The sequence below is a fragment of the Montipora capricornis genome, chromosome 1 (assembly GCF_036669925.1).
Source record: "Montipora capricornis isolate CH-2021 chromosome 1, ASM3666992v2, whole genome shotgun sequence".
In the NCBI taxonomy this organism is placed as follows: Eukaryota; Metazoa; Cnidaria; class Anthozoa; order Scleractinia; family Acroporidae; genus Montipora; species Montipora capricornis.
Genome location: NC_090883.1, coordinates 2,626,128 through 2,641,127, shown reverse-complemented (window position 1 = coordinate 2,641,127; position 15,000 = coordinate 2,626,128). Strand labels below are relative to the sequence as shown.

Here is a 15,000-nt window from a genome sequence, read left to right as displayed (position 1 = left end):
TCTACGGAACGGAAGATGAAGAATTAACTCTAATAAAGTACTTACTCATAGCTCCAGGAGTTACTCTTATGAATTTCGCTGAAAAAGGAAAGATAAGTATTTATTTTAACGAAAGAATGCCAGGACATACGGGAAACAAGAAAAAAAAATTACCAACAAGGAAATCGCATGCTTACGTCGTGTTCCTCCCCTGCAGTACCCCCATAGTTTGTTTTTCCTGTAGTTCGGAGTAATGGCGCACCATCGTCTTCCACGGCGATTTCTTGCGCAACCATTGTAACGGCGCCCGCGATACGTGAACGGTACACAGCAGTATCCTCCCCTAGTACGACGTCCACATTTACCTGGAATGAAACCAACAAATTTAATAATTTATTATTTAGTCAACAGCCCTTATTCACGATAGCCGCCATGTTGGTTTTTAAATTGTCATGCAAACATTGGAATAAACGCAAATTTAGAATTAAGTACCTTTTATAATAATTTTACATCTTTTGATTGCCTCCGACATTTTGACTTTCTACTTCGTTATCTTCTAATTTTTCAGTAAAAAAAATCGAAGTAACTTGTGTAAGCATTCTATTTTACTACTTAGGTGATAAACATTCAATGAACAAGAAACAAATCATTTTTGTGGCTAAGATGTTCGTTATAACCTCTCAAACTTGTGTTGTTTGCCCCCTCAGAAGTGTGTAGCTAATTTGCATGATACTAGCAAATCCAACATGGCGGCTATCGTGAATAAGGTCTATTTCCAAATTACATTACAATTGTATGAGATACTTGAAGCTTTGAACAGAGTACAACATTTCTTAAAATAAGAAACCACATTTCATAAATAACTAAAATCCAACTAATTACACAAATCTACGTATAAATTATACCAGGTAAAATAAACTGCAATTATTAATTACAGTTATCAGCGGTTTTAACACATAAACGAGTCTAAGAAGCTTTGCCTGTAATCTCTGTAACGCTCTGTAAAGTTTTGCCTGTAAGGGCTGTAAAGATGCTCTGTAAGCTATTTAGCATGAACGAAATCAACTTCTTGCGAATGTAGACAACATAATCTGATGTTGAAAGACAAATTATTTCAAAGGCGGCAAACCCGAAAAAGAAGAAGACACTCTTAAGGTACATCAACCGCAGTTCATCCCAGAAGCTTTTTCCATCCACCATACACACCTACAACACGATAGACATCATTTGCCCAGCCTCCACCTTTGCCATTCCTGCACCTGTTGGATCGCCCGTACTTTCCAAAGGTGAATTGAGCCCGCGGTCCCGATGCACACCAGCCACCATCCTGGATTCCTATGACTCGGTAACCGCGCTTGATGGCTTCGGCAGCGCATTTTGCAATAGCGTCTATCCGTCGCTTGTAGTTTCCTCGCAATAGCCGACTCTTCTGGTCCAGCTGCGGAATTGCTCTGCGCGAAGTATCTCTGAAACAACCGATCCTTTGAACTGGCAAAAAAGAAAAACGTGTTTGTGAATCTGATAGTCACCCTTCAAGTAATTTGTAGCGCATACACAAAGAAGCCTTGATAGCCAATGAAAAATCATGCAAAATTAATCGTTGTCTATTAAGATCATGTTTGGACCGGAAATTACGATTTCGCGGAAATTTGAAGCAAACAATAGCCTCCTACGAGTATGCGTGTAATTTTTAATCAAGACGTCTGTAAAAGCTGCTGAAGCGATAGTAATTCCTCTTTACAAAAATTACCAAGCGTCGTTAAAAGGATCGCAATAAAAGCAAGGTGACACACGCTAACCCTAACCTGGTGTGGCCAACACAGTTTTGCTGTTCCCAACCCAGCTTACCACATGTTTGGCATGTGAAGCTGCCACTTAAAAGGGTGCTAAACACACCCGCCTGGTATGTTAGCTACGCCATGCTGATGAGGCCCAAAAGGCCAAAACAGCTGTCTATGGCTGCTAATTGACCGGGTGAAATGGTTGTGCGCATGCGTGCTGTGTTGGCCACACCGGGTTGGTGTTAGCGTGTGTCACCTTGCTTTTATTGTTGTTAAAAGGATGTTTTTCTGTGGGAGCAACTTGAGCAAAAACATTTGCCTTTAAGTCTGCTTCTCGCTACCTCAGCTAACTCGAATTTAGCCACGTCTGCTTATCATCATTTAGGTCAACTGGTTCATCCATTTTGCATGATGAACAAGGATAAGCCACTTTTTTGAGAAATTGTTCTTTGTAAGTTTTTTTAGCCTGCGTAGCAAGCGTTCCTGTTCGAAAGAAGAGCTTCAAAACGATTTTCCCGCAAACTGGCCGCGCGAAAGTTGGGGCAAGTCTCAGTCTCAGTCTCTTGCCCCAACTTTCGCGCGGCCGGATTGCGGAAAAGTCTTTTAAGAGACTAATCTTGCCCTAAGACCGGTGCTAAGACCAGTCTTGAGACGAAAGTCTAGTCCAAGGTTTAAGACAATCAAATAATCAAATCTATAGTGGTTCTCAGACCATTAACAAACAAACAAATACATAAATAATTTAACTGACAGGAGGTACTCACGTTTTATTGTTGGTGTGATTCTTATCGGCCGAACAGCTAAATCGAAGGAAAACAAAAATTTTATTTAAATAAACGAACTAGATCAAGTCAACGAACTGAAGCAAAAACGAACAAACAAGCAAACAAAAAAGCGACAACAGTAGCAATACTATTACTAATAAAAATAATTAATTATACATCAGACTCAATATGAAAAATCTGATTGGTCGAGAGCATTCAATCAATTCACAATAGCTTGTGAACTTGACATGATAAATGTAATATCTGCTGCAGATATTACATTTATCATGTCAAGTTAAACGTCTGGAGTGTTCTCCTCAGAAACAAAATGGCTGAACGCTTCGCTTCTGTTTCTGAGGATGAATTATGTGAAAAATGTATAATAAAACAATTACTGAATTCGGTTTTCGCATGATATCATGAATTATCAAAACCTCGTGTCTGTGTTATCTGCCTCAGCCGTCGGCTTCGGAAGATAACATAGACCTCGGTTTTGATAATTCATGATATCATGCTCAACCTCATCCAATAATTTTTTATTGTGACAGTCGCTTGTGTTGTCTTACTCGTTCGTCCTCCAGTGTATCCAAACAGTTTATCTTTGTCGTAACTCGAAGTCAGGGAACACCAAGGCCGCTTTGCATTGATCCTGGTAGGCCTGTTGTATCTTCTATTGCGGTAGACGAAGGGGAACACACAGCAATCACCCCTTGAGGTTCGTGTACGACAAGAACCTGTTAAAAAGGCACAAATGCTACATTTAGTAAAATGGAAAAAAAAGAAGAAGCAGTTATACCTCGATCTACCACAAGCTCCTAACTTAAGGTCTTTTGTTTGTCCGGACGAAAATAACAGCAACAATAATGACAACAAAACTAAACTAACAAACCTAAAACAACATCTCATCTTCGCTCTTCACTGAAGCTAACTAACTACGAACAGACAATAGAATTCACATCAGCACAACAAATAACTATTTTAGTACAGACTTTAATGTGATCATCACAGTTATGCTCTGCTAACTGCGATGCCAAACTTTGCTGTGTTTCACTCCGCAGTTCACATAGGCGAGTTTCACATATTTCCACACGCAAATATATTATTGAATTACGATCAAGGAACTGCAAGTTGCTTGGGGAGAATCTAAACTGTCGTTACTTTTCAATTGCTCTTGCTTAAATTTCATTTAATTTCGTCAACATTCATTTGCGCCTAATTTGCCACTTTCGGTGGCAGTTATTAACAAACGAATCCTAAAGTTACCTTTCTTTTTCGACCAAGAGCGAATCACGCCTTTTAAATAAATTCCATTGAAGCAAAACAAAACATCTGCTCTACTTTACCTTGTAGGAAGTACACATCGTTGGCCCACGGCCCGCCTTTGCCATTTTTACACCGCTTCGATCTACCATATCTGGCATACGTTCGAAAAGCGTTTCGCGATGACGCACACCAACCGCCATTCTGCAAAGCGAACACCCTGTAGCCTCGTTTGTATGCCGCAGAAGCGCATTTCCTGATTGCGTCTCGTCTGCGATTGTAAGGACCTCGAAGAATTCGACTTCTGCCTTCCATTGTAGCGATGGCTCGACGGTCAGTATCTCTGAAACAGCCGATGCCCCGTGCTAAAAACAATAATTTCAATGCAAAAGTTTTAATGAAATTATCGTGCCAGTCGATCACCACTCGGGATCAGTAGTCGGAAAAATTCGAGTGCTCCAACGAGAAGTCGGAAGTTTGACTTTCCTATAACTAACGAATAAAGATAAGTTTCTAATCAAACTGTGGTGTCGCTGGTAAATGAAGCGGAGGTAAAGTTTATTTAAGTGTCTAGTCATTCTAACGCTGGAGCCCTAATTGGGGACACTGTCAACTGAAATTAACAATCAACACAAATCAAGTCAAATGTTGGTTTTTGAGGAGAGGGAAAATCGGAGTACCTAGAGAAAAACCTCTCGGTGCAGAGAAGAGAACAAACAAAGTCAACCCACATATGACGCCGAGTCTGGGTCGAACCCGGGCCAAATTGGTGGGAGGTGTGTGCTCTCACCACTGCGCCATCCCTGCACCCCAAAATGACAAAATATTGACAACACTCGTTAACAAAGCCTATTTTTTTACGAAATGTCCCCGCTTTTCGCGATACGCTTATGAGGAGGCGTGTCCAGAAAAGCCCCCGAGTAGAATGATTAGATAAGCAATGGGCCATTTCCGGGTTGCCGTTTGTCTCGGTTTCGAATTGAGTATTGGTGTTCAACTATTTTAAGGGAAATGAGTTTTATTTGCATAAGAATATGCAACTCATTTCCATTTGAATGGTTGGGCATCAGGACTCGCTCTGAAACTGTGACATGCAGCAACTCGGAAATGGGGGTATTAAAGATCGATATTATAAACATAATAATTTGGCCCACTCACCTTTGAGGCCAATGGTAACTTGAACCACGCGCCCTGTCAGAAAAAAGTCCGGCTGTAAGTTGCGAATCAGCTTTCAGAAAAATATAACAATAATATAGAAGGTCTAGATCTGTGACTTTTAATGTTCTCAAGGTAGCGAGTTCTTTCTCAAAATTCAATAGCCCTTATGCGTGATGACGTCTGACAAGCTAATTTCACCACCACCCGACCGTGGGTATGTGAGATGCTATTCACAAGGACAAGTTCGGCTCGGCCCAAGCCTAATTTAGATAATCGTCCGTCGGTGATCAAATCCGAAGGTCGTGGGTTCAAATCCCACCCTGGTCAGAGTTTTTCTCTGTCCTTGTGTGGGCTCAATTCTAATATTAGGGTTGATCTCTGGTGGAATAATTGGTCGAACTTGAAGTCATTACTATCAATATACTACTGAAGGACAACAACCAACGAGAAAAAAGAGAGAATAAAGCAATTATCAAACAGCTGCACAGCTGCTTTGCCATGACTGCAAAAAAAAAAAAAAACATCACTCGAAACTATACTTTTACGCTATCACATGTACTTCGCGACCCTGCACGGCGAAGGTTTACACTGTCTTTTCTCATTCAAACAATCATATTGATTATTATGGCGTTGTCATGCCGTTGCAGTCAATGTATCTTTTATTCCAAATTTGGAATATTTAACGACGTCAGATGATGTAAAGATGACGGAAATGGGGAAAATACAGAACGCACGTGAAGAGCGTGTGGAGCGTGTACGGAGTGCAAGGTGTGTAGGGAGTGCAAACTTTATTGTTTTTGCTCATTAAATATTCAAATTTACGGCCTTTTTGTCATTACCGTCAGCCCGGGCTGAAATTTCCCTCCGTCCAACGGGCTGAGATGCGAAAACACGAGCATGAGCATGCACATCGTTCGATGCGCATGCTCACGTTTCCTTTTCAGGCCGGGCGGAAAATATGACAGCGATTACATGGCTTTTTCAGCCTGTTTGCCCGGGCTGAAAATCATAGCCCGGTTTCAGAAACCGGGCTAGGATTTTCAGCCCAGGATAAAATTCAGCCCGGGTTAAAACCTTCTCAATGTAATCGCCACTTTCATTTTAAGATCAGCCCGGCTAACCGGGCCGAAATTCGCCATGTAATAAGGCCCTAGCGTGGCGGGGAAATTGGAGACGAAGTGATACTAACCTCTTGTCGGAGGAATAACTGGTCTGACAGGTCTGACAGGTTTGCGACCTACCAGAGAAAAGAACAACAAATGTCAAAAGAAAACAATCTTTCAAACTAATTACAGTCACTTAGTGACGACCGTGGTTGTTCAAACTTACGATAACAGTAGCCCCATTTCCTGTCTCGATCGTAGTTGGGTGTCATGGCGCACCAAGGGCGCTTACTGTTTCTTCTTGTGCAACTATTATAACGTCGGCCTTTGTAGATGAACGGGAACGCACAGCAGTAACGTGATGTTGTTTTTCTTCGACATCTCCCTGATAATAAGTAAAGTAAATGTAGAGAATGAAAGATTGACTAAATTTGGAAATGTCAATTTGCTGTTTTGCAGACTACGTCAAACAAATATACTTAAAAGCGTGCCACACGTGCAGAACGCTTATTTTTCTTCTTTATTCAACTAATTATATCATTGATTTCTAGCGTTGCCGTTGCCGTTGCCGTTACCGTTACCGTTACCGTTACCGTCGTCGTTACTTAAGTATCTCGCCGGAGCGGGAAATATCAGTCAACATTATTAGCATAGGCGGGAAATACTGAAAACCAACAAAATTGTAATACGCTTCAAACTTGGGCAGTTGAGTCAAAATTACATGCTCTAGACTGTTACAAACCTCTGACGCTGTAGACATCATTCGCCCAAGGGCCTCCCTTTCCGTTTTGACATAAGTGTGAGGGACCGTATTTTGCATAGGTCAGGTGCGCTCTGGGACCCGTAGCGCACCATCCTTGATGCTGTACAGAGAAGACTTTGTAGCCCATCTTTCCAGCCACCAATGCGCATTTATCAATGGCGTCCTTTCTGCGTCGGTAGAAGTCCTGGATGAGAATGTCCCGACCGTCCATCTGTGGGATGGCACGGTGACCCGTGTCCTTGAAGCAGCCGATGGGCCGGACTAAAAATGAATATAAAACGGAAAGCTTACCTCTTCGTACTTCAAAGCGAAAAGAGGAGCAAATGTCTTTGCAATTGTGTTATGTTCACGTTAAAAATACCACAGCATCCATTGATGCACAGACAAAAAAATCGCTTTTAGAAAATGAAGCATTTTTATACTCAGAGCAAAAACGACAAATGGCGAAGTGCATGCGACCTCATTAATAAATCGCTCGCTAAGTTCTATGAATGATAAAAAAGACTCGAGAAAATCGAGAAACAAACGAATTTTTCCCAAATTGACATAAATGTTATTTTTTGCTTTTGTTCAATTTAGTTCTACGTGCCTTAATTATGTCAATTTCACGCACTCATTTCTTTAGTATAGTGATGATGCACGAGCTGCACCTGCAAGATATAAAATTCTCATGTGCTGCTTAAAAGGATGCAAATTAGCACAAGTTTTGAATGTGTCGTTAAGGTATTTGGTAAATATCACCTCGCTTAGGAAAAAAATTCGGCGTAATTTTTTGTACGATCTGTTACGCAACGCCATTGCGAAACTGGTCACAACGAAAGTTTCCAGGCTATTCTCAGAAATAGTAGAAATTAAACAGGAGTCTAAATTTCGCACTAATAAAAGGCTTTTCGAATCCTACTTAGCGTGTCATCTGTTTCACAACATGCGATGCAACGGTTTGAGGTAGCAACAAATTAAATTTTTCTTGAATGTGATGTGATCATCGAAAGCGACACAAGTTGCGCTGGTCCAGGACATTACCAAGTGTAATTGCGCCCAAAATATATGCATATATAATATATGTAATGACGCCCAAAATAAGCAAAAAAAAATTAAAAAGTAGTTACAGGTACTTACTGAAAAGTCCGTGGGTAACTCTTATGGGCGAAGCTAACAAAACAATAACAAAAACCAGTCATTGTTAAATCATTTCCCTTTTCATGCTGAAAAATAAATTAAATATTCTAGCTCTGAGGCCGGTTGCTCGATCGGAAGCATGGTTAGCGCTAACCATTGGTTAAGAGCTATCAAAACCCATACGTCTCTATGGAAACACTGGTTAGCGCTAACCATGCTGCGCGCAACTAGGGCCTGGTTGTTATGAAAATGGCATTAGTAAAAGTTCATTATGGTATTGTTTGTGTTAAAAAAGTTCATTTTGACTTACAAGGACTGCATTTCTCTTCACACTGTATTCGAGTCTTGAAATTATTGCTATTTCCTCGGCAACCTCCATATGTAAACAACTGGCATTTTCCAGTGACTTTGTTAAAGTACCATCTGCGGAAAGCAGCTCGGCAGGGACCGATGACTCTTGGAAGTTTACACAAAGCAGGCACGGTCACTAGAACAAACCGAAGAAAATAAAAGAATGGGATTATTTAAGAAGTTACGAGTTGTCACAATGATCTCTCTTGGTGTAGAATCTTGGTTCTTGAACCTCGGGCAACACCCTTCCAACTCACCACGTTAAATATCATGGGCGCTTTCCCTTATCTTTTTGACGTATCCATGGAAATTTACCACGGGAAATTTACCTTGGGGAATGTGGGTCACACGCACTAAATGCAGTTTCCCGTGGTGAAAAGGTCATTTACTGCGGTAAAAGTGCTCCGTGTAATAATCTCACCTCGTTTCCCTCGGCAATATCCCCACGCTTGGCCTCGCTTGTAGCCTGGAACGATTGGACACCAAAACCTTGTGCTTCCGCGGCGGGTACACGAGTTGTGTCTGCGCCCGCGATAAACAAACGGAAAGACACAGCAGTTTCCTCCCCATGTACGCTGACCACATCGGCCTAATGGAAAGGATCACAACCAAGTCAGGCATACAAAGTTTACGTGATCATTTTATTTGTGAGAATTACGCATTAAGCAGTTGCGAAAGAAAAGCCTTGAAATTTCAGGTCTGAACAGGATTTTGAACCCTGACCTCTGCGATGTTGGTTCGTTGTGCTATCAGTTGAACTCTCAGGCCAACTGGTAGCTGGGCTTCTTGTGGACATAAATTCGAAGACACCGGTGAGTACCCGAAGCGGCTTCCGCCTCCGTCTTTCTTAGGCTTCCCACCCTATCAAGTCACACTCCGTGCAGGCTAACATATATTAGGGCTGTTTTATACGAGAGAAAATAAGCCGCGGCTTACATAAGACGCGAACACCCCGTATAAATGGTACAAAATCTACGTTCACGGCTTTCTCAAGCCGCAGCTTATCCTGACCTGGGAGTTTATACTCGTATAAATAGTTCCTTTCGCGTATTATGTACGCTGCAGCCAGAGTAAGCCGCGGCTTATTTTCTCTCGTATAAACGGTCTTAATATCTCTAACACAGAGAGCAGGGGTGGCGCAGTGGTGAGAGCACGCGACTCCCACCTATGTGACCCGGGTTCGAATCCCGGTCACGGCGTCATATGTGGGTTGAGTTTGTTGTTGGCTCTCTCCTTGCTCCGGGAGGTTTTTCTCCGGGTACTCCGGTTTTCCCCTCTCCTCAAAAACCAACACTACCAAATTCCAATTCGATCCGGAATGCACGGACACATGTTGAACAAGATCCTGAGCGCTCTTAAGGTATTCCGTCGGTAAAAAAAGTCCCATTTCCTTTTCTTTTTTTTTTTTTTCGATTTTCACCTATTATCCTGTAGACATCGTTGGCCCAGGGTCCTCCTTTACCACCTCTGCATCGGTTCGATCGTCCATACTTGGCGAACGTTTTGAAAGAGTGCGGCCCAGATGCGCACCAGCCGCCGTCTTGCACTGCAATTACTCCATAGCCGCGCTTTTTGGCCACCAAAGCACATCTTCTGATGGCGTATTGCCGTCTCTTGTAGTTTCCTTGCAAAAGCGGGCTTTTGCCGTCCAGTTGCGGAATGGCGCGGCGGGATGTGTCCTTGAAACAACCGATTCTTTGAACTGCAATGAAAATAAAAGAAAACCCAAATATTTCACTACCAATTTTGTCTAGAAGTGCACGGAATTAGCATATAGAGCGATTTTCAATCGAGTGTCGAAAGCATTTCTAGCGATTTGCCTTTGTTTATGATTACGTCACTCAGTGATTGGTTGAACGTTCTCGCGCCACTTTTTCAACCAATCAGAAGTGAAACCAAAACCAATCGTGGCTCACGCGGGCACATTTTCTTGCTCTTTGTGTCGGCTACGTGTAAATTACTTCGAGTTTTGATTGGTTTACCGGATTGCCTCCGTCCTTTTTGATTGGCCAAAGAAATTACTTTGGTTTGGGTTTTATGACAATCGATGGAAACTCGCTCTAGTTCATTTATGAGCTGCTGGTAGCCTACATTTGTAAACGAATCTTTGGGCGAAGCAATTCAAATTGCGGTTAGCGTTTACATTAGCGATATTTTTTGAAGTTAGGAATAATGTTATTCGTATGTCTTTTTCATGAGTAGAATAAGGAAACTTAATGACCATAATTCTCCTTAATTCTCGTCACAGGGCCGGGGGACACTTTAACTGTCCTCTGCAGTAAAGAATGCAAACAGCTTTAAATACAAAACTTTTAAGGACGGTGCCTACTAATTAAAGATATTTTTGCCCCGGTGTGTGATCATGCAGGAAATGTAGATCTTAACAAGTGTTATTGAAATCCAAAAAGAAAATTGGCGGTAACCACGCATATTTCGAAGATAATTCATGAATAATATTTGTAAATAGCTTTAAAATACAAACCAACGTATGGCTTTCTTTCTCATATTGAAGCTTGATAATCTCTCAAAAATGCATGGTTAAACCCAATTTTTTTTAAGATACCAAGAGTACTTACTAAGATCTACTTTTCCGGATAGTTTTAAACCGCGCAATAATATCCCTGTATTAGTAAGCATCGGCAATAGGAAATCCGAGTATCTGGAGATTCGCAGAACGTATGCGCAATAACAATAGTAGGCACCGTCCTTAAGAATTCAGAATTTTGCCTGAACTCTACTATACTCATCCGAAAAAGTTACACTTCGCTTTACCAGAGAAAAAGGCTTCACTTACGAATGATAGACGAGGAAACTTGGATTGGCCGCACAGCTAGCAAAACAGAAGAACAAAATAAAATGTATAAGACATAAATATATAGATTTAGCCAAGCCTTAACGAAGCGGAGCTCCCTTTTCTAACCCAGAAAGCAATATAGTGTAAATGGAAATAATTATGCTTCTGCATAAAGTACAAAATTAATGGTCATTGCTGTATACAGTTTACAGTGATCAAACAGATCTGACCCCTCTGAGCTGACAGAAGTATACAAACAAGACTTGCAAACAATAACCAACAATTTTAATCAACAAACTTGAAATTACATGCACTGTAATCTCTTTCACAACATTCTCCCTCTCTCTCCAGTTCAGAATAGCAAAAATCTTTACCAATTAATAAAAAGTCAAACTAAAGCGCAACCTCGTTCCCAGGGTTCTCTCCTACCTGGGAACGAGGTTGCCTAAAGCGTAGTAAATTCGCTTACTCGACTGCAATTTCACGGTCAAACAAAGCAGATCACGACTGGACATCCATTTCACACAAAAAGCCTATAAATGTGATTGTTGAAATGTGTCAGGAATCTCTGTCAACACGGAATTGCAAACGTTTTCAGGCCTTCTTCGTTTTTTAGTTAGCGAGTTTTAAAAAATATGTGAGGCAGCGAGGCATATATTAAGAAGGAAAACATTACCTGAAAGCTAACCGTTGTAAATAAGTGTTTTGTCTCTTGCTCTATTTCTCTCAGCTTTTCAGTGATTTTCATTGAAACTCTTCTTCTCCTTCCTCGACTTCTCTCGAGGCTTTCTTCGCTTAAATTTCTCAATTAGTCGCCTCCTCTCTCGTGATCTTTCCTGCTCTTTATCCCGTTGCTCTTCACTAATATGATTTCTCGCCAGAAAAACGCCCGTTGCCGAATGCAACGCTGTCAAACGAATTCCCTCCAAGGAAAATTGCCCAAACACGGAGCAAAGCGCGCAAGCGGCGCTTTCTGGGTAAGATTTTTTGGGATATCTATCCACTCGAGAAATTTTGGCTATGACGTCACGTACGTCCGTCCATCGGCCCGTACAGACTGTCGGGGTGGAGGTGGGGAGGTAGGACAGCGCCTGGGGAGGGGAGTGTTCGGGCAATTTTCCTTCGCGGGAAATCACGTGGCAGTGTTGCATTTGGGAACCGGCGTTTTTCTGACGAGAAATCATATTAGTGATAAGCAACGGGATAAAGAGCAGGAAAGATCACGAGAGAGGAGGCGACGAAATCTATATATTATAAATATATGTAACGTACACGTATTTCAGATGAATTATAGTGCTCTAATTTTCATGCTTTTCCCTCTATGATTAAAAACGTGCTCTACGCATGTATATACTAGTTGTTGCATTTGCAAGTGAAGTGCTGCGAGTGAGATGTGGATATATTGACTCATTATTAAAAATTGAACTACGGATATCATATTTCCAGCATTTTCATTGGCTCGCCAGACACAGGCCCGTTATCAGTTCATATACCTTCTCTACCTAATATGGTCAAGGAACGCGTCAGCTCTGAGAAAAAATGGTCGACAAAAGCCGTGTTGGACTGGAATTGACTAAGGCAAAAATCGATGTTTCAGTGGAAGAATTGTTAATAGTTAAGATGTTGCGACATGTTTTGCACGGGGTGGCCAAACGCACGGAACATTTTCATCATTTTCAACGCAACATGTCAATGTTCATTTGCCCCAGGCCCTTGGCGCGCAGGAAGTGGACCTAACGCGCATGCCTTAGCGCAACATTGTTGCGTGAACGTGGCCAAACGAGTACAACATCATCCAACATCCAAAATGTTGCACGAAAAATTTGACCGTTTTCAAACTTGATCCAACAGCATCCAACATGTTGCAACATATCGCAACATATCGCAACACGGTGGCCAAACGTATGCAACATGTTGTGCCCAACATTGTTGCAAGCTGTTGGGTTGAAAAGTTGCGAGAGACTGTCAAGATTAGTGTTGCTACTCGTCTAGTGTCTCGCAGCAATAATAGACCCCATCTTTTCAGTTTCGGCAAGAAGTAGTGTTTGTATGGCAATCTCTTTTCGCTAATATAAGGCACTGTACGAAAAGACCGACTGACAAAATTTCCAGGATCCAGTTCAGTACCGTTTGGTAACTTCCTCTGTCTTCTTCAACATTGTATTTATTAGCGTGTCATTTTGCAGGAGCAACTTGACAAAAACTTTCGTCAAGTTGCTCCAGCAAAATGAAGTATGTTGACGCAACGACACCAGAGTATATAATACTCCGAATTCTGTTTTCGTTGTTCCCGGCTTGAAAACATAGCCTCTGGTAAAGTTTCCAAGGCAACTAGTAAAATTTTAGCTCAGTAAGGATAACTCGCGGGGAGGGTTGTCTCGGGTACCCAAGGCCATATAAATAGGGCCTAAATAAGAGAATGATTTGTCCAGTCAGATAGCGTTATCCACTCTGACAGTGTCACGGCCTATTCACTCACATTTTCGTCCTCCACAGTAACCAAACAGCTTGTCTTTGTCATAATTTGGAGTCAGCGAGCACCATGGGCGCTTGGATCGAACTCTGGTGCAGCTATTGTATCGCCTGCCGCGATAAATGAAAGGGAAAATACAGCAGTTGCCAGTTGAGGATCGCGCACGACAAAAGCCTGCAAAAACGAAAAGAATCGAGATTGCTTTGAAAATAAAAGTTTCCTTTCAACACAGGTTAAAGAAACTGTGCTGCTGCGTCGATAGGGAGGTAAAACACGAATAACTTTATTATCAAATCAACTGAGAAGATTGCAATAAGTTTGAGCGTTAGGCCTTTGTCAGAGCAAAGAGCTCTGACGGAAGGGTAACGCTGGAATTGAACTTCCGCTTCGTTAGTAATTTGACTCTTGCCAACTTGTTTAATATACTAATTGTCTTGCCAACTTGTTTGATATAGTAATTGTCTTAAAGAAAGAGTCCACCTTTGGCAATTTTCGCCAATAAATACTTCATAAATCCAAGTACAAGAAAGACTGACTGATAAAAATATCACGTTCGGTTAAGAGCGAGAGAGTTGTTGAGAGATGCAAAAGACTCGGAAGCTTGAACAAGGAAAGAATACAGGAAACTGCTTGCCGAAAAAATCACACGAGTCCCTTATTTCAGACATCTCTCAATCAAGACTATTTGAAATAGAAGGGAAATATGGAACAAATTTCCAAGTACTAATCCGCAAGTCATTAAACTCTGGTACTTTTCTCGTCACCGACGCTTAGTCCCGTAAGTGGGCCGAGTTTCATTTAATCTCAACCTGACTCGAGGGTTTTTTCCGGGACAGTCCGCTATCCCCCCTTCATCAAAAGTCTGCTCATATCTATTAGTAGAGTACATTCTTCCTGATGAGTACCTAATTAGAGCATAGACTCGTCTTATGCGAAGCTAAATCCTCAACAGGTTTTATGTTTGGGGACAAAAGTTTGTCGTTTTCCCCAACTTTGTTCTACTGTATTCATACCTCTTAAGATGTAAACATTATTCGCCCAAGGTCCTCCCTTTCCATTTCTACACTTCTTCGATCTTCCGTATTTGGCAAACGTCAAGTGCGCCCGTCGCGAGGAAGCGCACCATCCCCCATGTTGCAACGCGAACATCCTCATGCCTCGCTTCAGAGCTGCGTTGGCGCATTTGTGAAAAGAGTACAATCTACGGCGGTAACTTCCTCGCAGAAGCCGACTCTTGCCTTCTAGGGTCGGAATGGCTCGACGCCAAGTGTCACTGAAACAGCCGATGCCCATTGCTAGGTAAACAGAAATGAATGAAAGGCTTAGTTTCCAAGGAAACAGTGGTGCCGCGTCGGTGAGAAATGAAACACAAAAATTTGGTATCCAACAAGTTGATTAGGTTAAAATTACCACCGTAAGAAAACATGAGCATTCGGGCGAATATGGGTGAATAAC

General features: G+C 41.8%; 1 protein-coding gene across 1 annotated transcript in view; it reads right to left on the bottom strand.

The window, feature by feature from the left end:
• The window catches only part of LOC138054579 (uncharacterized), an 84,332-nt gene that overhangs the window by 6,810 nt on the left and 62,522 nt on the right, over nucleotides 1-15,000 (bottom strand). The window contains 17 exon segments of the mRNA XM_068901082.1: nucleotides 46-78; nucleotides 177-344; nucleotides 1,186-1,467; nucleotides 2,525-2,560; nucleotides 3,091-3,258; nucleotides 3,868-4,149; nucleotides 4,943-4,975; nucleotides 6,132-6,179; nucleotides 6,272-6,430; nucleotides 6,788-7,069; nucleotides 7,928-7,960; nucleotides 8,238-8,414; nucleotides 8,700-8,867; nucleotides 9,699-9,980; nucleotides 11,073-11,108; nucleotides 13,552-13,719; nucleotides 14,559-14,840. Coding sequence (XP_068757183.1) covers nucleotides 46-78; nucleotides 177-344; nucleotides 1,186-1,467; nucleotides 2,525-2,560; nucleotides 3,091-3,258; nucleotides 3,868-4,149; nucleotides 4,943-4,975; nucleotides 6,132-6,179; nucleotides 6,272-6,430; nucleotides 6,788-7,069; nucleotides 7,928-7,960; nucleotides 8,238-8,414; nucleotides 8,700-8,867; nucleotides 9,699-9,980; nucleotides 11,073-11,108; nucleotides 13,552-13,719; nucleotides 14,559-14,840 — 2,637 coding nt within the window.